The sequence below is a fragment of the Aspergillus pseudoviridinutans genome (assembly GCF_018340605.1).
Source record: "Aspergillus pseudoviridinutans IFM 55266 DNA, scaffold_2, whole genome shotgun sequence".
Taxonomy (NCBI): Eukaryota; Fungi; Ascomycota; class Eurotiomycetes; order Eurotiales; family Aspergillaceae; genus Aspergillus; species Aspergillus pseudoviridinutans.
Genome location: NW_025091282.1, coordinates 1822407 through 1843501, shown reverse-complemented (window position 1 = coordinate 1843501; position 21095 = coordinate 1822407). Strand labels below are relative to the sequence as shown.

The 21095-nt window shown below is 52.9% G+C and overlaps 9 protein-coding genes across 9 annotated transcripts; 4 read left to right on the top strand and 5 right to left on the bottom strand.

Annotated features, from left to right (window-relative positions):
* Window positions 1-21: 21 nt before the first annotated feature.
* Window positions 22-1747, bottom strand: Asppvi_002708 (sugar porter family MFS transporter; the record flags this gene model as incomplete). Its single annotated transcript, XM_043298689.1, has 3 exons — window positions 22-399; window positions 447-1160; window positions 1211-1747. 3 exons carry the CDS (start codon window positions 1745-1747, stop codon window positions 22-24), a joined length of 1629 nt encoding a protein of 542 aa, XP_043154624.1.
* Window positions 1748-2714: 967 nt separating this feature from the next.
* Asppvi_002707 (shikimate dehydrogenase family protein) lies at window positions 2715-3779 on the top strand (the record flags this gene model as incomplete). Its single annotated transcript, XM_043298688.1, has 1 exon — window positions 2715-3779. The coding sequence occupies one exon, from the start codon at window positions 2715-2717 to the stop codon at window positions 3777-3779; it is 1065 nt and encodes a 354-aa protein (XP_043154623.1).
* Window positions 3780-3842: 63 nt separating this feature from the next.
* On the bottom strand, window positions 3843-5071 carry Asppvi_002706 (inositol monophosphatase family protein; the record flags this gene model as incomplete). Its single annotated transcript, XM_043298687.1, has 5 exons — window positions 3843-4083; window positions 4143-4569; window positions 4629-4717; window positions 4773-4824; window positions 4888-5071. 5 exons carry the CDS (start codon window positions 5069-5071, stop codon window positions 3843-3845), a joined length of 993 nt encoding a protein of 330 aa, XP_043154622.1.
* A 646-nt stretch (window positions 5072-5717) lies between these two features.
* On the top strand, window positions 5718-6170 carry Asppvi_002705 (type II 3-dehydroquinate dehydratase; the record flags this gene model as incomplete). The annotated part of the gene is made up of 1 exon (XM_043298686.1): window positions 5718-6170. The coding sequence occupies one exon, from the start codon at window positions 5718-5720 to the stop codon at window positions 6168-6170; it is 453 nt and encodes a 150-aa protein (XP_043154621.1).
* An 88-nt stretch (window positions 6171-6258) lies between these two features.
* Window positions 6259-9063, bottom strand: Asppvi_002704 (putative C6 transcription factor QutA; the record flags this gene model as incomplete). Its single annotated transcript, XM_043298685.1, has 2 exons — window positions 6259-6448; window positions 6503-9063. The coding sequence occupies 2 exons, from the start codon at window positions 9061-9063 to the stop codon at window positions 6259-6261; spliced, it is 2751 nt and encodes a 916-aa protein (XP_043154620.1).
* Window positions 9064-9947: 884 nt separating this feature from the next.
* Window positions 9948-12760, top strand: Asppvi_002703 (putative quinate pathway repressor protein QutR; the record flags this gene model as incomplete). The annotated part of the gene is made up of 2 exons (XM_043298684.1): window positions 9948-12452; window positions 12506-12760. 2 exons carry the CDS (start codon window positions 9948-9950, stop codon window positions 12758-12760), a joined length of 2760 nt encoding a protein of 919 aa, XP_043154619.1.
* Window positions 12761-13112: 352 nt separating this feature from the next.
* Window positions 13113-13765, bottom strand: Asppvi_002702 (putative cytosolic Cu/Zn superoxide dismutase; the record flags this gene model as incomplete). The annotated part of the gene is made up of 2 exons (XM_043298683.1): window positions 13113-13462; window positions 13513-13765. The coding sequence occupies 2 exons, from the start codon at window positions 13763-13765 to the stop codon at window positions 13113-13115; spliced, it is 603 nt and encodes a 200-aa protein (XP_043154618.1).
* Window positions 13766-14898: 1133 nt separating this feature from the next.
* On the top strand, window positions 14899-16982 carry Asppvi_002701 (putative flavin-binding monooxygenase; the record flags this gene model as incomplete). The annotated part of the gene is made up of 5 exons (XM_043298682.1): window positions 14899-15514; window positions 15565-15671; window positions 15734-16272; window positions 16328-16781; window positions 16836-16982. 5 exons carry the CDS (start codon window positions 14899-14901, stop codon window positions 16980-16982), a joined length of 1863 nt encoding a protein of 620 aa, XP_043154617.1.
* A 358-nt stretch (window positions 16983-17340) lies between these two features.
* Asppvi_002700 (DUF3405 domain-containing protein) lies at window positions 17341-19773 on the bottom strand (the record flags this gene model as incomplete). Its single annotated transcript, XM_043298681.1, has 1 exon — window positions 17341-19773. The coding sequence occupies one exon, from the start codon at window positions 19771-19773 to the stop codon at window positions 17341-17343; it is 2433 nt and encodes an 810-aa protein (XP_043154616.1).
* Between the last annotated feature and the right edge of the window lie 1322 nt (window positions 19774-21095).

Genomic DNA, 21095 nt, shown 5'->3' with positions numbered 1-21095 from the left:
GCGGACTGTACATATGCCATGCTAGGCCTTGGGCAAATGCTCTGGCACGTGCTCCACCTGCTGGTCACCCGTCTTGGTATACCCCGACTCCTCAATATCATGCCGGAACCGTTCCTCGTCTTCCCGAAGTCTGGCCAGGACCGTCTCATGGGCACGCCAGATCGGCCTCGACTCAAACAAGGCATCCATGCTCTCCAGCGGAATGCCCTTGGTTTCCGGGATGAGGAAAAATACAAAAACGATGGACAGCACCATCAGCGAGGCGAAGAAGAACCACACGCCGTACTCCATCTTGGCAAACATCTGCGGCGTGAAGCGCGAGATGAGAAAGTTCCAGAGCCAGTTGGAGGCGGCCGCGCAGGCCTGTGCGAGGGAGCGCATGTTGGGCTCGAACATTTCCTACCATAGTCAGTATCAACTTCAGGATAGGTGGATGAGGGACCTACCGAATTCATAACCCAAGGAGTTCCGTTCCACGAGGGAGTGTAAAAGACGGTGTAAAGGTAAAAGAAGAACATGGCCGCAATGCCGCCGCCTGTCATCTCCTGGGTGGGATGAGCGGCGGGGTCGGCGATCTTGATATATGCACCAACAATAAACAGACAGACTGCTGCGCCTGCGGCTCCGATGAGCAGCAGCAGACGCCGTCCCAAGCGGTCGATCAGGTAGAGGAGCCAGACAAAGGTGACTACCGTCTTGACAACTCCAAAAATACCGGTGCTGAACATGCTGGTGTTTGCACCCTGCAAACCAATACTCTTGAACACCGTGGGACTATAGTAGTTGATGGCATTGATGCCACTGCCATTCTGCCAGAAGAAGAGCATGCTTCCCAGGAAGAGACGATACATGACCTTCTTGTTGGTTCCGGCGGCCTTGAAGGGCTTCCAGAAGCCAAGACCAATGGTGGTGCGCTGCTCCTCCAAGGCCTGGTCAACCGCGCCGATCTCCTCAATCATGTATATGTGATCCGCAGGCAGCTGGCGGATCCAGCAGAGGTTCTTGATGGCATCTTCCCGGCGTCCGCGGGAGAACAGCCAACGCGGAGACTCCTTGAGGAAGACTGCACCGATCAGGAGGAGACCGGATGGGATCAACTGGACAGCAAAGGGAATGATCCACTGCTTGTGGCTGGGAGCCATAGTTTCACTGACGCCGTACTACACAACGTAAGTATGTTGACGAGAGGAATGGAACATAAAGGACGTACATTGATCCAGAAGCCCACCAGACCACCAATCTGCCAGCCCAACTCGTAGACGCCAACCAGTCGTCCTCGAATGGAGGGTGGAGCCATCTCGGAGATGTAGATGGGAGTGATATTCGAACCAGCGCCGACACCAAGACCGGCCAGAACGCGACCTCCGTACAGCAAACCCAGCCCCCGGTCACCGTTGGCACCAAGCATGAGACCAGCGCCAAGAGTGAAAATAGAAGCGGCAAATAGCAGACCCCATTTCCTTCCCCAGAAATGACCAACGGGGTAGGCGAGGAAAGCCCCAAAAAAGGCGCCGGCCTGGTAGCAGGAGACGATGTTGGCGCTCACCAGATTGACCGCCGTTTTGCTCATGGTGTTGAAACCAAACTCTTCCTTGAACGAGCTGAGGGCAAGAGTGGTTCCAATAAAGGCACTATCATAGCCAATCATGCATGATGTGAAGGAGGCCACGGCGGCCAACAGGTAAATCCTCCAGTTGTAGACCTCCTTTGGAGTTGGTCGATCTTCGACCAGAGCAAGGATGGACATTGTGCAATGACTCCGGATACGAGAATGTCAACTGAGTGGTACTAGGGATGACTGGAAGGTGAGAAGAAAGTCGACGGAGGCATCAACTTTATCTAAATAGCCAACCAGCCACAGCTGGGGATAAACAGTCCGAGCCACGAAAAATCTGGGGATAGAGAGCGTGGAGATGCGGAGGCGGAGGCGTTGCTAAGAACTCTGGTTAAACCATTAAAGCGCCATCATGGAGTGGAAGGAGAGCATTCGGAAGAAAGAATATTAGACTTTGCATCGTCTAAATGTTTAACAATAAGAATGCCAGTCGTCCATGCACCATAGCATCCTGGGACGAACTCCGATACCGCTGAGATTAAGGGAGGCCAAGGATGTAGAGTCCGAGCATATTCTGATTATGACTCGTCGTCAATGGGCCCGTGTCTGGAAAAGGGATACGCCGGCTGAAGTTGGGTTGTGGAATGCCTCATGAGAATTGAAAATGCGGATGTGGCTCCCCACGGGGCAATCCATAATATGGCGATCCAACAGTGAGGACGGAAAAGGGTTCTCCCCGCGAGGAGTTTGCCATCCGTAAATTAGTGCTGAAGTCAAATTCCTACCGTACCTTGGGCCCTTGGCACTCGGATGTCGTCTGAGGGCTAGCTGATAGAATTGATTCCATTCAATATAGAAGTTCGCTTGATGAGATGAGACCATGAGAGCAATTTGATGACGTTGAGTTATGAGTGATAAATGTGATGGTGATATGAATCCGAAGAAGAAAGTGATGGAGAAAGACTGGTAATGGCTAAGCAAACATCCGAGTCACGGGCAGCTAAACGTTTCTCCGGAATGCAACTACAACTCCACTACTACAAGCTACGTCCTAGGTAGTATGTTAAGCGTCAAGTTTCCATACATCATCTATTTCCAACCGTGAATTGTACATCGATCTCGACCTGGATACCGTCAATTATCCTCCTGCTGCAGAACCATGGCCTCCCAGATCATGGATATCGGCTCCGAACAACAGCAACCAGAAGAACCCATCAGCATCCCTGACCACTTCGATGGAGTAGCATATCTCTACGGCCATCCTCTGCTCAACTCTCTATCCCCACCTCTCCATCACACAGTTTACCAATGCCTCAATCTGAACTGGACCCAGATCCCCCTCTCCAGCGTCTACGGGACATCAGACTCCTACCCTCCGCCATACACCCGCTCACCCCCGATCCACAAATTCCTCGCGTCCATCAAGTCCAATCCCAAGTTCGTCGGCTCCTCGGTGACCATGCCTTGGAAAGTCACCATCATGCCGCACCTCGACGACCTCACCGAGGACGCCCGCCAAGCCGGCGCCTGCAACACCATCTTCCTCCGCCCTGAAGCAGACGGCTCCACCTCCTACGTCGGCACAAACACAGACTGCATCGGCATCCGCGAGGCTCTCCTCCAAAATTCCAGTGGCCAGGAGGCCTTTCGCAACAAGCCCGCCCTCATCGTCGGCGGAGGCGGCACCGCCCGCACAGCCATCTACGTGATGCGCAGGTGGCTTCGCTCCAGCACAATCTACATCGTCAACCGTGACCCCGCCGAAGTAGCTGCCATCCTGGAAGAAGACAACCAGCGCAACCCCTGCCCGAACAAGGCGGCGCTCGTCCATGTGACTGATCCCGCGGTGGCGGCTCGTCTCGAGCCTCCCGCAGTCATTGTCTCGGGGATTCCCAATTACCCTCCCAAGACGCCGGGCGAGATCCAAGCTAGGGAAGTGCTGCGGGCGTTTCTAGGCCAGGCCCCTGCGTCGACGTCTGACTTCAAAGGCGTGATTCTGGAGATGTGCTATCACCCTGTGCCGTGGACGGGGATTGCCCAGCTTGCTTCGACGGCGGGGTGGAAGGTGATTCTTGGTTCGGAGGCGTTGATCTGGCAGGGATTGGAGCAGGCAAGGCTGTGGACGGGTAGGGACGTGGTTGCCGAGCCTGGGCTGGTGGATAAGGTCAAGGAGGTGTTGGGCAAGTTGATTACTGAACGGGTGCCGTCAAAGTCAAATCTATAGCCTGCTTGTATGATAGATTGCTGTACATAGACTCTCTCTAGCGACTAATGCATCTCCATGAAGCTATGCCCCTGGTCGATTATAATCCAACTCTCTCACGCGCTTCCACACCTCCCTCACAGTCCTCTCCTGCGTCTGTCTTCCTGTCTCGGTTTCCGACGGCCCAGCCGGCCGAATAGCCAGATACAACCGACTGCCCAGCCGCACCTCCTCTATGGGATCCGTCTCGGGATTCGCAGGCGGGTTCGCCGTTGTTACCAGCCCCCCGGCTTCAAGCAGAATCGCAATCCCAGCAGCCACATCCCTGTCCCACCCACAAATTAGCCAATGTCTTCAAAAGTGAAATGGAAAAAGAGGACATACCACTCCCAACACCCTCCCTCCCACCAAATATCCACCGCCCCCATAGCTGTATACGCCAGATCCAACGTCGCACTCCCCAAACTTCGCACCCCGTGCACCATCCCCCCACTCTCAGCAGCCATATTCACGAAACTCTGGACCTTGCGCGACAAGTTACCCCCAGGGATATCCCGTCTGTCCTTACCCCATTCACACGCAAAAATACACCCTCTCGGCGCGGTGGGTGGCATCGGCGGAATCGGGGTGCGGCGTAGCGGCAGACGGCGCGAGCCACGGGAGTCATTCAACCAGGCGCCGCGGCCGAGACAGGAGGAGAAGAGCTGGTTCGTGGCGGGGGCGTAGATGACCCCGATAACTGGGCGGTGGGCTACCAGGAACCCGATTGAGACGCAAAACATGGGGAAGAGGTGCGTGAAGTTGACAGTTCCTGGCCAGCTTAGCTTACCACTACCTATCTACAAGTGGGTGGGTGGAAGGAGGGGATACCGTCTAGAGGGTCGATGCACCATGTTGGGTGTGCGTCGATGAGGTACTCGCGGGATTGGCCCTGTGCGTAGGTTTCTTCGCCGAGGAATCTGGTTGTTAACTGTTAGTATGCACTTGGTGGTGAAGAAGATGGACAGGACAGACTTGTGCTCGGGGTATCTGGTTTGAATTGCGGTTTTGATGAATGTTTCCACGTCTGTGGTTATAACTTAGCTCGGATTGCTGCTACTTTCTGGTGATGGATGCGGTAGATGGATACCCTCGTCTGTTTGCGTGACAATGTCAACCGCGTTGTCCTTCTCTGCGTATGCGTATGTGGTATCGTCATCGCTTGCGATCCGCTTCTCGATGCGCTCGAGGAGAAGATCGCCGGCCTTGCGACCGAGATCGACTGCAAAGGCGTAGATCTCGTCTAGTTGTGCTTGGGTAAATTCTATGGTCATCGTGTCGAAGTTCCTCTATGAGTGGATTGTGTATGTAGATGGGAAGATAGTTGAGTAAGAGAGATCGCATTGGAGCCCATGGACTGGATGTCCTCAAGAACCCAGAAACCCGTGAGTAACCGCTCCGGATATTTGGCATTGAGGGAATCATACTACTTAGTACAGGTGAGTTGGGTGGATAAGATTCTATTCCTATTCTAGAGAACGAGGACTATTCATCACTGCTACGAGACCAGGCCACCCTCGACCTTAGCATATGAACCATTACGCCGACGACACAACAGAGAGTCAATGGAAATGGAACTTCTCTTCATGATAATACAGCAATTGCTATACATCTCATAATTCGCATGTATTGGCGATGCAGTAGAATTGGGGGCGCAGTGAATTAACTCTCCGGCAAAGCGCTCTTCCCTCGGGCATTCGTTTCCCCATACTCTACGAAAGCCACCCCGCAATTCGCATCAGTAGGCAGTATGTAGTCTCTGGATGTTTACAACAGACAGATAGATTATCCATGGTAAAGAATAAGACAAGCGATCTCGTAGGCTGTAGACATCCATGATCAGTGATCTCACTTCTCTGCTACCACTACAGTTCATCTCCATCATTTAAGAACCTCAACCTAGCATCAATCAACGCCGCCATGGGCAAATCAATCCTCCTCATCAACGGCCCCAACCTCAATCTCCTCGGCACCCGTGAGCCCCAAATCTACGGCAGCACAACCCTCGCTGACGTCGAAGCCTCCTGCAAAGCCCACGCCGAGTCGCTAGGCGCCACCCTGGCCGCCTTCCAGTCAAATCATGAGGGCGCAATCATCGATCGCATTCAKGCCGCCCGCGGGACCGTCGACGGCATCGTCATCAACCCCGGTGCATTTACGCATACCTCTGTAGCGATCCGGGATGCGCTGCTGGGCGTGGGGATCCCCTTCATCGAGCTGCATGTGAGCAATGTGCATGGGCGCGAGCCGTGGAGGCACCATAGCTATTTCAGTGATAAGGCGGCAGGGATTATCGTTGGATTGGGAGTGTATGGGTACAAGGTTGCCGTGGAACATGTGGCGTTGAACTTTAAGGAGAGGGCGGTTTTGTAGTCGGTCGGGTAATTCTCTTCGTATACCCTTTGTACATTCATATCAATGAACATCAAGCGTCAAGCTCAAGTACAGTCCGCGATGCCTGTCATCGCTTGAGGGCCAAGTTCGCCTCGGTAGTTTGCTGCCGGTCTCGCCGTATGACCCCGGCACCCTCGGAAAGTTGCTGGGTCTGTGCCAGAAGAAAAGGCTCTTGACTGGAGTACGAGTATAGCTCCGAAAACCCGGCGTCGGGGACGAACCCCAGATTCTGCATAAACTCGGGCTGGTTGTCACCCCTGTCCAGTCATCAGCATCGGTCAGCATTCAACGTGCGAAAAGACGTCACTCACTTCTCGGTACCGTCCAACGATGCCAGCTCGTCAAATAATGCATCAAGGTCGGGCGCAATTCGCGGTCGGCGTAAAGATGCATATCCGTCAATATCAACAAATGTCCCAAGGTGTAGATTCGGATCACTAAACGTCTGCTGGTACTGGGGCGTGCTGACGGGAAAGGGCGATGGTATGTCTGGTATTGTACTTCTGTCACTGATGGGTTTTGGAGCCGACGAGATCGAAGAATGAGCTCTCTGGGCGGGAATTTGCAGTTGGGACGCGTGATGCGAAGGTCCGGCGGTTCCCCTGATGGAAGGTGTGGGTAGAGACAAAGGAACGTTGTCTTGGACATTCGGCGTCCTTGTCCAGGCACTTGTCAAGAACGAGTCCGGTGTAGAGAACATAGCCCGAATCTCGTGTTGTTCACTGCCATTCAAGGGCTGCAAGGCAGGATGGCCAGCCATGCTGTCAGACGATGCATGTCGAGCAGATGCATCAACGTTATGTAGATGACTTAACCGGTCAGCTGCTGACATCGGTGCGATCGCATCCTCCGCTCTCAGTGAGAAGCCAGCTCCCTCTGTAGCGCCGTCCTGCAGCCATACCGTAGAAAGATGCGAGGAGTAGGCTTCAAGTTTGTTCTTGAGGCCAAGATCAAGTTCAAACACCCCTGGCGCATCTTGTCTCTTCCCCAGGGAGATACCGAACGTCAAAAGCATTCCAAAAATTGGGCTTGTCGCCGCCAGGCTATAAGTTTCCATGTATTTCTGCAACAGCAGCAGGAGTCTTTTTAAGCTCTCAGTTGCACGACTCTTTCTCGTGTCTGACATGTGTTTATCCCCCTGGCGTAGAGTATCCAAAGATAGAGTAGTGACGCTGCTTTCAAACATCATTTCCAATCCAAATATGTGAGGCGAGGCAACCCTTGTCGGACTTTGCAAGTCAACCCGGTAGCTTTTGGGGAGGGCCGACACCCAATGTTGTAAGTGGCGTTCCAGCGCCTCGAGTTGCAGTGTCGGATTGTTCTCCAACCGCGTTGTGCAAGAAGCCTCGTTCAAGATGCACATCAAAGAGACCAGCCGGTTAAATGTGCTGAGAGCATGAAGGGGCCCACGGTGGGAAGGACCACGCGACGATTCTGGGGGTCGCAGACCGGTCTGGTCTTCCCAAGGATGCCATTCCTCCAGACCATCCTCATTGATCGGGCCGGTCTTGACAAGATCCTCTTTGCGTAGCGACGGTTCTTGACGAGCCTTGATGGCAATCAGTGTTTCCAATACGAAACAGCCTAAAAAGACATGTTTTGACCGTGCCGAGCCCTTCTTATCTCCAGCCATGCCAGTCAGTGGAGATCCCAAACCGAGCCACCGTGCAATTCGAACCGCTTGCCCTACCAGCATCCATGCAGCATTCCATTCTTGTTGTCCGAGTTTAACTAAGGATAATATCAACAGCGCCTGCACATGCCCAATCTCATGGATGCCATCCTCGGCGGGTATCAATGCCTTTGCCGTGGCGTACAGCTGACTAGACCGTGGCCGGTCTGGATCACCGGCCACCTGACGAGTGGCGGCGATAGACCTCTCTTGCATGGACGCCAGAGTCAAAACTGCCCAAAGGGCAGCATAGTCCCCGGATCCTGCGGTCCGAGGCGAAATTTGCACACTATCTTCAGACTGCCGGAATGCTGTTCGAAGTATATCATGCTTCTCGAGAATGGGAAACCAACACTGCGTGTAAGAAAAGTAGACATCAAGCAGTGTCCACACATTGGAGGGAAGTCGAGGGGCGTTTGAGGCTTGTGATTGTATGAAAGGCTGCGACAACAGGTTCCCTGTAGAGGCGCCAATGGTATCTGAACGGAGGACTGTCTGGGTGCCGCTGTCTTTTGTGGTACGAGGTGGCAGGTGACTGGGGAAAGGTCCAGATGAGGGCGTTTTGGAAGGAGATAGACCAGCAGTCTGCGATTCTTGACGTGCATCCGTCACACCCTCAGGTAGCTGCCACTCGAGGGTGTCCGAGAGCGCGCCGCTCCCCCCAGCTTCCGGAGAGTCCGCCTCGCCCGGTCCTCGAATTGCCTTGTCCTGATCCTCTTCGGGCTGGTCCAAAAAACTCAACATGCGCTCTATCTCCTTGAGGACAATGCTATTCTTCCAGGACGAAACAAGGTCATCTGAACCCTCCGCCTCTTTGCCCATAGTAGCCAGGTGACTCGGCATATTGGCTGCCCTGAGCAAGGCGCGGACCACTTCCTCGCTCCCCTTTATCTTGCAAAAGACAAGCCCCCATAGCAACTCCAACGTGCGAATGTATCCGGTCGGCAGGCCTCGCTTCTTGGGGTTGGTCTTATAGGTGCAAGGTCGGCATAATGATGCGCAAGTCGAGCAGACCGGCTGCACCCCATCGCATTTATCCTTCTTGGAGCGACAGCTGTCGCAGGCACGCGACACTCGCTGCCGCTTCGATTGCGCGGAATTGTCGTCAGCAGTCATGCGTCTGTCATCTTCGTCGGCGTCGGTCAATCGCCGTTTGGACCTGCTACCTGCCCCTGGGGCTTGGCGCACATCGTTGCTCATGTTCTTCTGTACAACGGGCTACTAGAGCGTTCTGGACGCATGGTCATGTTTGGCCCGTTATCGCCGAGATGAATGCTTTGCCGGACGTTGATGTGATCGATTGACCTGTGTCTTTGCCGCTGAGTATCGGGGAATAGGTACAAAAACTAGTCTCGTTAAAGGCAAGCTCTTCCTGATCAGATAATGTCACAGATGAAGCTAAAGCCAAGTGGAGATAGAATGCATGGTATCAGAAATGTGTGTCTCTTGTGCCAGGGCGGAGAAGAGAAACTCGAGGGAAGCCTCTTTTGCTGGGGGGTCCGGGGAGAACCACAAACTGCTTACCCGCGGCTACAGTGATGCTGGGTCTTGTTCATACGTACTCGATGGATGCCAGAATAGTAAAATTAATATTTGTCGCCTGTCAGGGAAATACTACAGTCGATATAATTCCAATGACCGCCTCCTGATTGAGCAAATTAGCAGATGCTGCCAGACCCTAGAACTCTGGGGATGATGGCCCCAGGCATCCATTACCGACCGTTTCGATCCCCGCGGGGTAAATTACGTAAAGTGACAGTATGATGCGCGGCAGAGTGTTTGTCCGCAGTGCCTCAGGCCACCAGCGCGAAGGGGTCTTCCCCTCGAGCCACGAAGAATTGAGGACAGTCTGACGCTGTCCTGCTAACCCCCGCAGCTTGCACTATTCTGTGTGGCCGCTTTACTTCTCTTGGATCCATGAGGGATATCATACGGTCGAATTTGATTGGCGTCTGTCATCATTGGTCCTTTTGCCCTGACCGCTCGCGTTGAATCATCCCTCACACGCAGCTTCTTTCAACATGTGCAGCTTTAGAGTCTCCGAATGCTCATGATCTCCACAACCGAGACATCTTTCAAACAACATGTCGATCCTAGCGAGGCCGGCAAAGCGCAAGTTGGGTGAGGTCGATGGGCTTGAGGCACCAAATAGACGCCTTTCTACCCGGAGCAGTCGCATCGCCTCAGACTCAATCCAACCATCAATCCGCGCATCTGACCATGATGCTGCTCTTCCTAGGCCCGAGTCTTTCCAGAGGCAGGAACAGCCGGATGCGTGTGGCGAACATAATTGGTACTCAAACTCTCCGCGCACTTTGAACTCGAATCGCGCATCCCCAACACGCCTCGGAAGTCCTCCTGAAACACAGAGGATTTTCTCTCCTAATGCGTCGATTGTATTGATCGGTATCCGTGGTACAGGAAAGTCCAGTCTCGCCGTCATTCTCGCCGCGACCTCAGGAAAGCGAATGATTGATGCGGATCAATACTTCCAGCAGGTGACGGGTCGTTCCCGGGCTGCATTCAAGAAGGAATATGATCTTACCGAGTATCGTCAGCAGGAGGCCCGAGTGATGGAGTCAATGCTTGCAGAACACAAAGAAGGGTGCGTCATTGCGTGCGGACCGGGATCCATGGAGCGCAGCGGGCAACAATTGCTGCGGGAATATGCGAAGACGCATCCTGTTATTCACATTATTCGAGATCCCGAAAGCATTCAGTCGTATTTGAAAGCCTGGGATACGGTCAAAGTCCGCCGGTTTCTCGAGCTTTCTGGTCCCGTATATCGGGCTTGTTCGAACCTGGAGTTTTTCAATGTCTCCGAGAAGGGTTTCACGGACTACGCAGGGAAAGACAACCATAACCACTCGCCGTTGCAGTTGGAACTCGATCAACGATCTCAAGCTTCCACCCCCTTCTTGACTCTCAAGCGGTTGCAGCGCGATTTCTTGAAATTTGTTGCCTTTGCAACCGGGGACAGTACCATCCTGAGTGGTCAGCAAGCGTCGTTCCCACTGTCGATGCAGCCGGTTGAGTCTCGTATGTTCACCTACGCTGTGACTGTGCCAATATCATCCTTGTTTGAGCGGGAATTAGACATCGAGGAACTGGAATCCACCGCCGATGCGTTTGAGCTCAAGGTGGATATAACAGAAGCTTGTTCCGACGACCAGGGCATTGACTCGGCCCTGGCAGACAGAATAAGTCAAGCTGTGGCGACTATCCGACGAAACATAGTCATTCCCCTGATATACCATGTCGAAAGTAGTTTGAGCCCTGTAGGTTCTCCTGTGCAACATAACGGGCCCTTACGCCGCTCGGATGATGCATACCTGAACCTTAGCAAACACGGGTTACGACTAGCTCCTGAGTATTTGACGGTTGATCTCTCCTATAGTGATGATATTCTATCGCAGATCATTACTTCCAAGGGGACGAGCAAAGTGATTGGGCATTTTGCATGGTCGCAACCTTGCGCAAGAGGTTGGGAGGATGCGGAACCACTGGCAATGTACGAACGAGCCAGGCGACTAGGATGCGATATGGTTCGATTGACGCAGCCGGCAACGACAATCGAGGATAATTTTGCTGTTGAAAGATTTCGCCACCATATCAGAGGTCTTCCATGGCAGCTACCCGTGATAGCCTTCAATACCACTCCTCTGGGCAGAATGTCGAGCTGCTTCAATCCCGTTCTCACATCTGTGACACCTCCACCACTGTTAMCAGAGATGCAGTCCAAGTCATTACCCTCTCTCACCTTGCGTGAGGCGCAAGGAGCGCTCTACGCCTCATTCGCTCTGGATCCGATGCAATTCTTTGTTTTTGGCGCCAACGTCACATATAGTCTGTCCCCTGCGATGCACAATGCAGCCTTCAACGCATGTGGGATACCGCATAAATATACGATTTGTCAGTCGCCTTCCCTGCGAGGCTTGAATGAACTGGTCGAGAATCCCTATTTCGGCGGGTCAAGTGTCAGTCTGCCCTACAAGACAGAAGTCATTCCTCTTCTCCACTCCATGTCACCGCATGCTCGGGCTATCGGAGCTGTGAACACACTGATACCGATCCGGAAGTTCCCGGATGGCGCTGACACCGCTATTGAGTCTTCTCTTTATCTTGAGAAGAGCCGGGCCGGCCCAACAAAGGCGTTGCACGGAGATAACACCGATTGGATTGGGATAGGAAATTGCTTTCGAAGAGGTCTATCTCCCGCCAATGCCATCCGTCCTTCGTCCACAGGCTTGGTTATCGGGGCTGGCGGTATGGCTCGGGCGGCAGTGTACTCAATGATCCACCTCGGGGTGCAAAACATCTTCGTCTACAATCGTACTATGGCCAATGCAGAGAAGTTGGCTCACCACTACAACCGACAGAACCTTCTGGCGCACGGATGGGGAGGCCCGAATTCTCGCTCGAAAGTCCACGTCCTGCAGTCTTTGCAGGATAACTGGCCTGCCGAATACAAGCCACCGACCGTGATTTGCAGCTGCATACCTGCTCATAGTATTGGAGGAGTGCCAGCTCCCAACTTTCAACTACCTTCTCAGTGGCTTGGGAGCCCTACCGGAGGCGTAGTAGTGGAGGTAAGTGAACCGATCTAGCATCGCTTTAAGAGACGAAGACTAATATCATGCAGCTGGCCTACAAACCTCTCAATACCCCAATCATGAAGCAAATGCGCGCCCTCTCTCATCGAGGCTGGGTTGCCCTTGATGGGCTCGATGTTCTCCCGGAGCAGGGATTTGCGCAATTTGAGCTCTTTACAGGTCGCCGTGCTCCGCGGCGAGTAATGCGCAGGATCGTGTTGCAGGAATACCAGGAAGTGGAGGGACAGGAAGAGCAAAGCGCTATCCAAAGTAGACTGGAAAATCTGGATGGACAGCCTACTTGATCCAGTCCCTTCAGAAATTTGGTACAAGAAACTCTGGCGTTTCGTTAGGACAGTACATGACACTTCCGAAATGGGCGAATTGCTCTATGGCCGAGGATCCCACTTTTCTACAACCAGGGCAGGTCTGAAAGGGAGATGCATGATCAAGGCTTACCTGCAGTCCACTACTTTTACGTCAAGCCAAACGATGTGTACGAGGCCAGAGGCACGCTGCAAGCAAATCAACATGTCATTAGCTTCGTAGCAGCTACCGTATCATCCATCAAGCAGAGTCAATTATCGACAACTTGAGAACACATTCATCAAATCCCGACACCATCTTGAACAAAGGCAATCTCGCCAAGTCACACTCTCAGTTCTTCAGAGCAAGCGGCAGTAGTCCCGGCCGAGCCACCAGCACAAAGTTCGCACAGCTCATCCTGGCATGGTCCGACATCCGATGCACGACAATCGACCGATTCCCGAAATAAGCAGGCTCACCCGGATCCGTCGACAGGTAGAGGTCACTGTACTGCGCTTCAAACCCCTGATGATCCGCCGTGACAATGGGCCCGTGTTTCCCGCTCAAGTCGCCGATCTGGCAAGCCTGCGGGCTCGTCATATTGCATGTGGTCTTGTTCCCCCGCCGGTACGGGTCGAAGGAGTTACCGGTTTTGTAACAGTCGCCGTCGGCGGGGACGGGGTCCTCATGGATGGAGTATGCTGCGCAGGTTGTGTCAGTCAATGCAAGGAACTAGAAAGACACTACATACCTAGGGCTTCATCGTCGGGGATACCCCAGAAGTCGGCGTGGACTTTGACGCCGTCGCCCTCTCGGGGCGCGAAGAGAGTGATCCAGCCGCGGAGGCTGGTATCCTGCCTATGTGGAAGGGTGGCCTCGTACAGAACGTCGCCGCGGGCATTCGTCACGACGGGGGCAAAGGTGACGTTTGGAGACACGGCGACGGCAGTTGATGAGAGGCCGAGTCTCAGAAGGACAAGCGTTGTGAAGAGTATGGACTGCATGTTGTCGTCTCACAAGCAATCAGATTTCCTGATCGAATAATATTGAATTCAGGGTTGTCCCTTGTTCCTATCCTACAAGGGCGAAGGGAGGAGGCGACTGCGTTTATACCCAACCCTTGGAAGGAGTCAAGGAGCCTGGATGCATCTAGATGTCCGCAGAACTCAAGAACAAAGAGTCACCAATCGATAATCGAAAGCTATCGAAACAGTAGCAACATTTTTACCCTGCCTTCTGCTCCTGATTGCAATTCATAGATTTATTGGCTAGAACGCCCTGCCCATGCGGAATGCACGCGTTGTGTCACGGTAATGCATGCCTCTTCACTCCCGACATCACAGGTTTATTTGCCACTGCAGTATGTCTCACTGCTACCGTAGGTTTCCACAATGCAATGCGATGGTTATTGCTGGTTGGTGAGATCGTGTGAGTTGCATTGGAATGAACGACGCGGTTATGCGATTGTGCTTCCGAAAGACACGCGAAGAATGTGGCTTGGTAACAGTGCCTTCAATCGTCAGTCCATTGAAGGATACCTATGCATACCTAGGTATTATTCGAGTCAGTAGAGAAGTATTGCTCCTCGTCTCGTCGATCAACGTCCGTTGTTCCATCCATTCCAAATTGCTACATATCTGCTTAGATTGAGTTTCACCAGTAACATCTATCAACATCAAGGAAGCTCGAGGACAATCAACCAATCACATATATACGGCACTTAGAATTAATGGAGAACTGGATCCAGTATCTCATTAAGTGATTGATGATGAGGAAGTATAAGTTCTCGGCAACTTCAGAGACCAGTTCCCCTCATCGGGGTGCTTTAGCCCGGGAATCCTCATCAGCAGGCAGAACTGAACATAAGAGCGACCGATCATCGTCCCCGCATCTCCTGTAGCATATCGATATCCTATCGGTAGGAAAAGATGCCCCGCAGCGTCCTGAGCCTTGTTCTCGTACATCCGAACCCTCGGATTTCTCCCCGTGGGCTCGCTCTAGGTCAAGCACAGCAGCTATGCTTCTGGTTTTATCCAGACAAGGCATCGGACGGTGTCCGGCCCCACGGATAGGTTCAGATTATTTATTTAAAATCATCGCTAGATCGAGGGACTGACTGGACCACATCATCACTACAATGACTCTCGCCCAAAACCACTACGTGGTACAACTCCCCGTAACCCCCATAACTGGCGGGGCACTAAATCCCTGCGACATTGCCCAGCAATGGCTCACGAACCTGGAGATCCAACTGGGCACATCGCCAGTCTCCCAAGTCAAGCTTTCAGGGCTCTTCCACAAAGACTCGTGGTGGCGCGATATGCTAGCTCTAGACTGGGACTTCCACACTATCCACACCGTCTCTAAGATTGAGCAGTACATCAGCCGTAACCAGCCGCGGGCCCGTCTCACGGCCTTCCGTCTCCAGGATGAGGGCAGGTTCCAGCCTAAAGTCGAGAAGCCGGTTGAGGGGTTACGGTGGATCTCATCGATGTTCTTCTTCGAGAGTCGAGTGGGACGCGGCACGGGTGTTCTGCGTCTGACTCAGGATGAGGCCGGTGTGTGGAAGGCGTACTCTCTCTATACGAGTTTGCAGGAGTTGAAGGGCTTTGAGGAACCTCTGGGACTACGACGGCCTGAGGGGACCATCGAGTCGATGCCAGGGAATCCAAGTAAGGAAAACTGGCTGGAGAGACGCCAGAGGCAGCTTGAATTCAAACACGAGGAGCCTACGGCGCTCCTTGTTGGTGCGGGTACTTACTTCGCAATATCACTGTCAATCGAGCGTGCTGACATGCCGTAGGACAAGCTGGTCTCAACGTGGCCGCTCGGTTGCAATCACTCGGGATCTCATGCCTCATAGTCGACCGCAACGAGAGAATCGGTGATAACTGGCGGAAGCGGTATAGAGTGCGTCCATGTTTACTTCTTGATACCAAATCCGCAACTCCGTACCTATGCTGATTGCCCAGACCCTTGTGACGCACGACCCGGTAGAGTTCACACACATGGCCTACCTCCCCTTCCCTCGGCACTGGCCCCAGTTCACCCCAAAAGACAAACTCGCAGATTGGTTCGAAGCATATGCCAGAATCATGGAGCTGAACGTATGGCTGAAGACAAGTGTCAAGTCGGCTGTCTACAATGATGCCAAGGCCCAGTGGACTGTCACCGTCGCCCGCGGTGACACTGGTTCGGCGCGAGTCCTCCATCCCCGGCACATCGTCTGGTGTACCGGTCACTCGGGGGAACCCAAGATTCCCACTTTCCCGGGCCAGATGCAATTCAAAGGGACGGTGTACCACGGTAGTCAGCACCACGATGCATCCGACTATGAGGTGAAGGGAAAGAAGGTGGTTGTTGTGGGGACCGGAAACAGCGGCCACGACATCGCGCAGAACTTCTACGAGAACGGAGCCAACGTGACCATGCTGCAGCGCAGCGGGACGTATGTCATCACAGCGGCCAAAGGGGTGTTGATGCAGCACGAAGGGCTGCACGAGGAGAACGGGTACGTTGTCCTCCCTCAACGCTGTAATTGACCATCGACAAACCAACGTACCCAGACCACCCACAGAAGAAGCAGACATCATCTCCGAATCCCTCCCGTACCCGGTAAAGTTCGCTCTAGACGTGCACTTCACGAAACGCGTCTACGAAGCCGAAAAGGACATCCTAGACGGCCTCAAGGCCGCCGGCTTCGAACTCGACTTTGGCGTTGACGGGGCGGGTATATCCCGCGCGTACATGACCCGCGGTGGAGGGTATTACATTGACGTCGGATGCAGCCAGCTCATCGCCGACGGCAAGGTCAAGATCAAAAGAAGTCCTGAGGGGATAGCGGGTTTCAATGACCGTGGCCTGCTCCTGAAAGATGGGAGCGCACTAGACGCAGAAATCGTTGTGCTGGCGACGGGATACGATAACATGCGAACAACTGTGCGCAAGGTATTGGGCGATCGAGTCGCAGACAGGTGTAGGGACGTCTGGGACTTGGATGAGGAGGGTGAGATCAATGCGGTAGGCGAATTCTTTTTGGACTGTTGAGCAACGGTGCTGATGATAGACGGACAGATGTGGCGACCAAGTGGCCATCCCGGATTCTGGTTCATGGGCGGAAACTTGGCCCTGTGCCGGATCTATTCCAAGTTCCTTGCGCTGCAGATCAAAGCCATTGAGGCGGGTCTGGTGTCACAGGATATTGTCCTTGCCAAGCTGTGAAGGAGGAAACAGTGGGAGACTATCAACAATAGATGCAATGTCCGCAGAGGATGAAAGGCAAGCTGCACATAATACAGGAAATGAGGCCATCCTATGAATGATAGAATATTCAAAATGTATATAGACAGGGAAGACAAGCCAAACTAAAGGCCAAACGACAGTCATTAACACATTATATCTTCTAGGCATGATGGTGAGATTGTCTCACCGGGACAACAATCCTCTATGTACAAAAAGTCAAGAAGAGTAGACCTCTTCGCCGGACGCCTTCTTTTCGCCATGGGCAAACAGTCATGTACAGAGCAGGGGAGCAAACAAAGCTGAATCACAGAATCACAGAAATATGTACTCTCTAGCTTTAAGAGTCTCCAAGCATATCGCTAGCGCCGTCGTCGATGACCATTTGCACATCCTTGATCGGATGTAATAGCATAGGTGGAAGACACATTCTTCCCTCTCCAGCCAATTCTTCCTGCTCGCCGCCGTCATTGTCGACCTTGTAGCCGAGCCACCGCCGCCAGAGATTGGGCGAGAAGCCAGCCGAGTAGAACCAGGTAGTTCCGCGGAAGTTATGCTCCCGGTCACCGAACACAGAAGTCCGAGCACCACCAGATGCGCCGTTCCGGCCGGCGTTGAAAACGGATTCGAGGTACTTCGTCGGCCAGCGACGGTCGATGTACACAGAATGCGGCACGTAAACCGCCTTGAAGCCGTGGTGCAACGCTGTGGTGGCAGGCCACATCTCAGAGAACATGGTATGTCGCTTCAGACTCGTCTCTTTGTGCATAGTGAGAAGCAGCTTGCGCGACAGTCGAGAGGCGGTGATAATAGCTGTCCGTCGAGGAGGCATACCGTTCTCCTTATTGTACCCGGTCACATCATCGCGAAGAAGCCAGGTCGTGCCCTCCGGGTCATACAGGGGGTTGAAGACAATGAGGTCTGCCTCCTCACCTACGCCCCATTCGTTCTGATCCTTCTCCATCGTGGTCTGGGGGATGCCTTCTCCGTCCACCTCCAAGATGTCCCGCTCATCGGGTCGTTCGGGTCCCCAGATCGGCTTGTCCCCTTGACGATGGAGAGCAGATCTGTCTCCAGAGGACGGGTCGGAGCCATGTTTGGCGGCCGCGCTCCATACATTATTCGGGCTATTGGTACCGCTCTCAGTCTGTACACGAACTGTATGTCGGAAATCCTCCCAGGATCCATGGACAGAGGGAACATAAAAGCGAGCATTTCTCTCCCACAGTAATTTGCGCGGCTGTTCCCGCGCCCAGCTGCCCACTTTGTCGAATAAATGGTACCAGTGGCCTGTGTATCGCACGTCCATCTCCCAGTTCCAATAGAAGTCGTACTCCGGATGTTGGTAGGCAAAATACTGCATTGGCATGAACGTGCTGCGGTAGACACCGTGAACAGGCAATCCACGCGTCCATGTCTCTTCCAACCCAGGATAGATGAGAGCCATCTGCTGTTCTGACCAAAGAGTACCCATACCGCGGAATTCCTGGGGAAGAGCATCGTTGAGCACGCGCTCGTAGGTCTCGTCGTCCGACCAGATTTGCAAGTTTCCATCTTTGACATGGACTAAGAAATGAATGGTATACTCTCCTCCCGACAACAATGAGAGCTCCGAAATCAGCGAGCGCAAGTACAGGATGTCATCAGGGGTGAAGTGAAAATCGTGCCATGTCCGAATTACCACTGCCGTTCGAGGTAGACGATCCGCTTTCGACTGGGACGCTTCATCCTTTTCCTGGGAGGGAGCAGAGGACTTTGGAACTCCCACGGGCAAGGAGAGAAAGCGATCTAGCCGCGGCTGAGGGAGATCTTTGAAGCGGTGGCTATTGAGGGTCACGCATCTGTTCTGCGCAGCAGCCCAGTCGACGTGACGAAAGTCTACGGGGGGCAAATCGTCCCACACACGTTCTGCGCCTTCACGGTGTCCCTCCAAGCCTGCACCGACACCACCTTTCCTAACACTGTATCCGAAACCATAGGGACCAAGGCGGCCAAATCGTTCGAAGCAAACATCATCCTTGATACCTAGCATCTTATTTGACCCCATCACTGCATCCGGAAACCCACGGGGTACTCCAGGGTAATGCTGCACCTGGGGAATGCGAATAGTCTCCTGCCCATCGAGGAAGCATTCGCGCTTCTCACCATACTTCTTCACGTACTCATCTGATGCGTAATCGGGGTATGGGTTGAAGACCAAGCTCGACATCAACGCTTCCTGATCTCTGGTTTCAATGTTGGCCCGACCCTTTTGATTGTCCGAACCCATGGCCATCTCCTCCATTCCGTCACTTGGATATTCGGGTGTTGACTCATTGCGCGGGGTCAATGTTCGAATACCACCATGATACCGTTTCAGAAAAGGGAAGCTCTCCCATTGCGGCGGTTTGGGCGCCACCTTTGGCAGTTCGAGCGCGACTTGCTTGGCGTTCGAGGTGATGGTGAAGCGGAAAAGGGTGAGGATGAACAAGACTAGTGCAGAGAATAGCGCGAGGCACAGGTATCGCATTATCCGATTCGGGACACGATAGTAACCAACCGGCGCTCGAGAGCGCCGCGCCGAGGCGGCACTATTCAACATTGGCCGACGCGAACTGGCAGAGGAAGAGGTGAGGGAGTCGTCGCCGCTGTCTGACTCTATCGAACTGCGATGGTCATGCTGGGTATAATGTGTGCGATGCGGCAGCTTCTCAATGTCCACTGCATGGTGGCGAGTGTCTGGAGTATAAAGCGAGGCATGTGTACCGGACCGCTTCCTCGTCTGGTTGGCCATGGTTCACAATGTACCTGGGCAGATGGTCATCAACGGTAGATGTTTCCTATGAGCAACGTCACACAAAAGAGTATAGGTGCGATGAGTGGGTCGATCGGTGGGCCAGCATCAATACAATTACTGGGGGACAAGAGACGAATGCAATGGCTTGTTTCAATGTCGGGTCAATCTGTTGTTGTAAACACAAATACATGTCAGTAAGAGGTATTGCACCTTGGAAAACGGAAATAAATATATACCTTCAGAATGATCTCAGTTCAATCCAAAGTCAATTAGTACCCAATGGTCCCTCTCCTGTCAGGACAATATCAGATCTCTCATAACCGAACCCGATAACGATACGCTTCCCTGGAATGTGGAGTTGGAATGGGGATATTTCAGAAAAAAGGCCTTGACAATGTGATACCAAGTCTGATAGGACAATTGGACAAGGTATCAAACAACAAGAGCCAACATCAACTCAAACAGTGAGCATTGGAGATGTGGCCAGGCTCAGTCCGCGATACGTCCACCCGAATCAACAAAACACGCAGCTATCGGCGTTACCCAAGGGATATCCAGCGCTTACGCACGACTAGCCAAGGAGTGGGGCGATATTTCTCTTTTTGGCTAAAAAGATAAGAATCATAGAGTTCGCAAATCAATATTTGACACTCTGGGGATAGCTCTCAAGATATGATCAAAGCCCAAGGGAGGCTATTATAATGATCAGATCTTGTCTTGTTCGTCTTTTGTTTTCTTGCAAGTTGCAGCTCAACCAAATTGGTGGAAATTCCACATTAGGTTAGTGCTGCGACGCTAGCCTATCTGGGTAATATGCTGATTACTGTGTATAGAGGGCGAAGGAAGCTCTGGAATCGCTTATAGAGAAGTTCTAGAGAAGATTATACAGTATATGAGCCTGAGAAGTGAAGCTTGTATGCATAAGAGTGCTAGTTCTTGTTCGGAGAACTTCCCGAGTACATAGCACAAGATGGAGACTATCGTCGCCTCGACTTCATGAACATATCTGTGTCGCTCGAGTTTCAAGTCCAAGTAAAGAATTATGACAACCGTTTTGCTGACTAAAGGGTATCTTCCAATTATATTTGCTTTCTCCATCGCTTCTCGCGTTCCTCCAAGACGTACAAGCATCAGATAAGACCGCCATCATGCTCTCGGCTCTTAGACCGGTCAATCGTGATGGTGCCGTCCTTCTCTAGTGAGTCGTATTCATGTACCATCGCAATAGATCATTCGTCCAATATGCAGCACAGTCGCAGCCGAGGCATACCACGCGTATTCAGCATGCCCGGAAAGAAGCATGCCTTCATGAAGCCTTG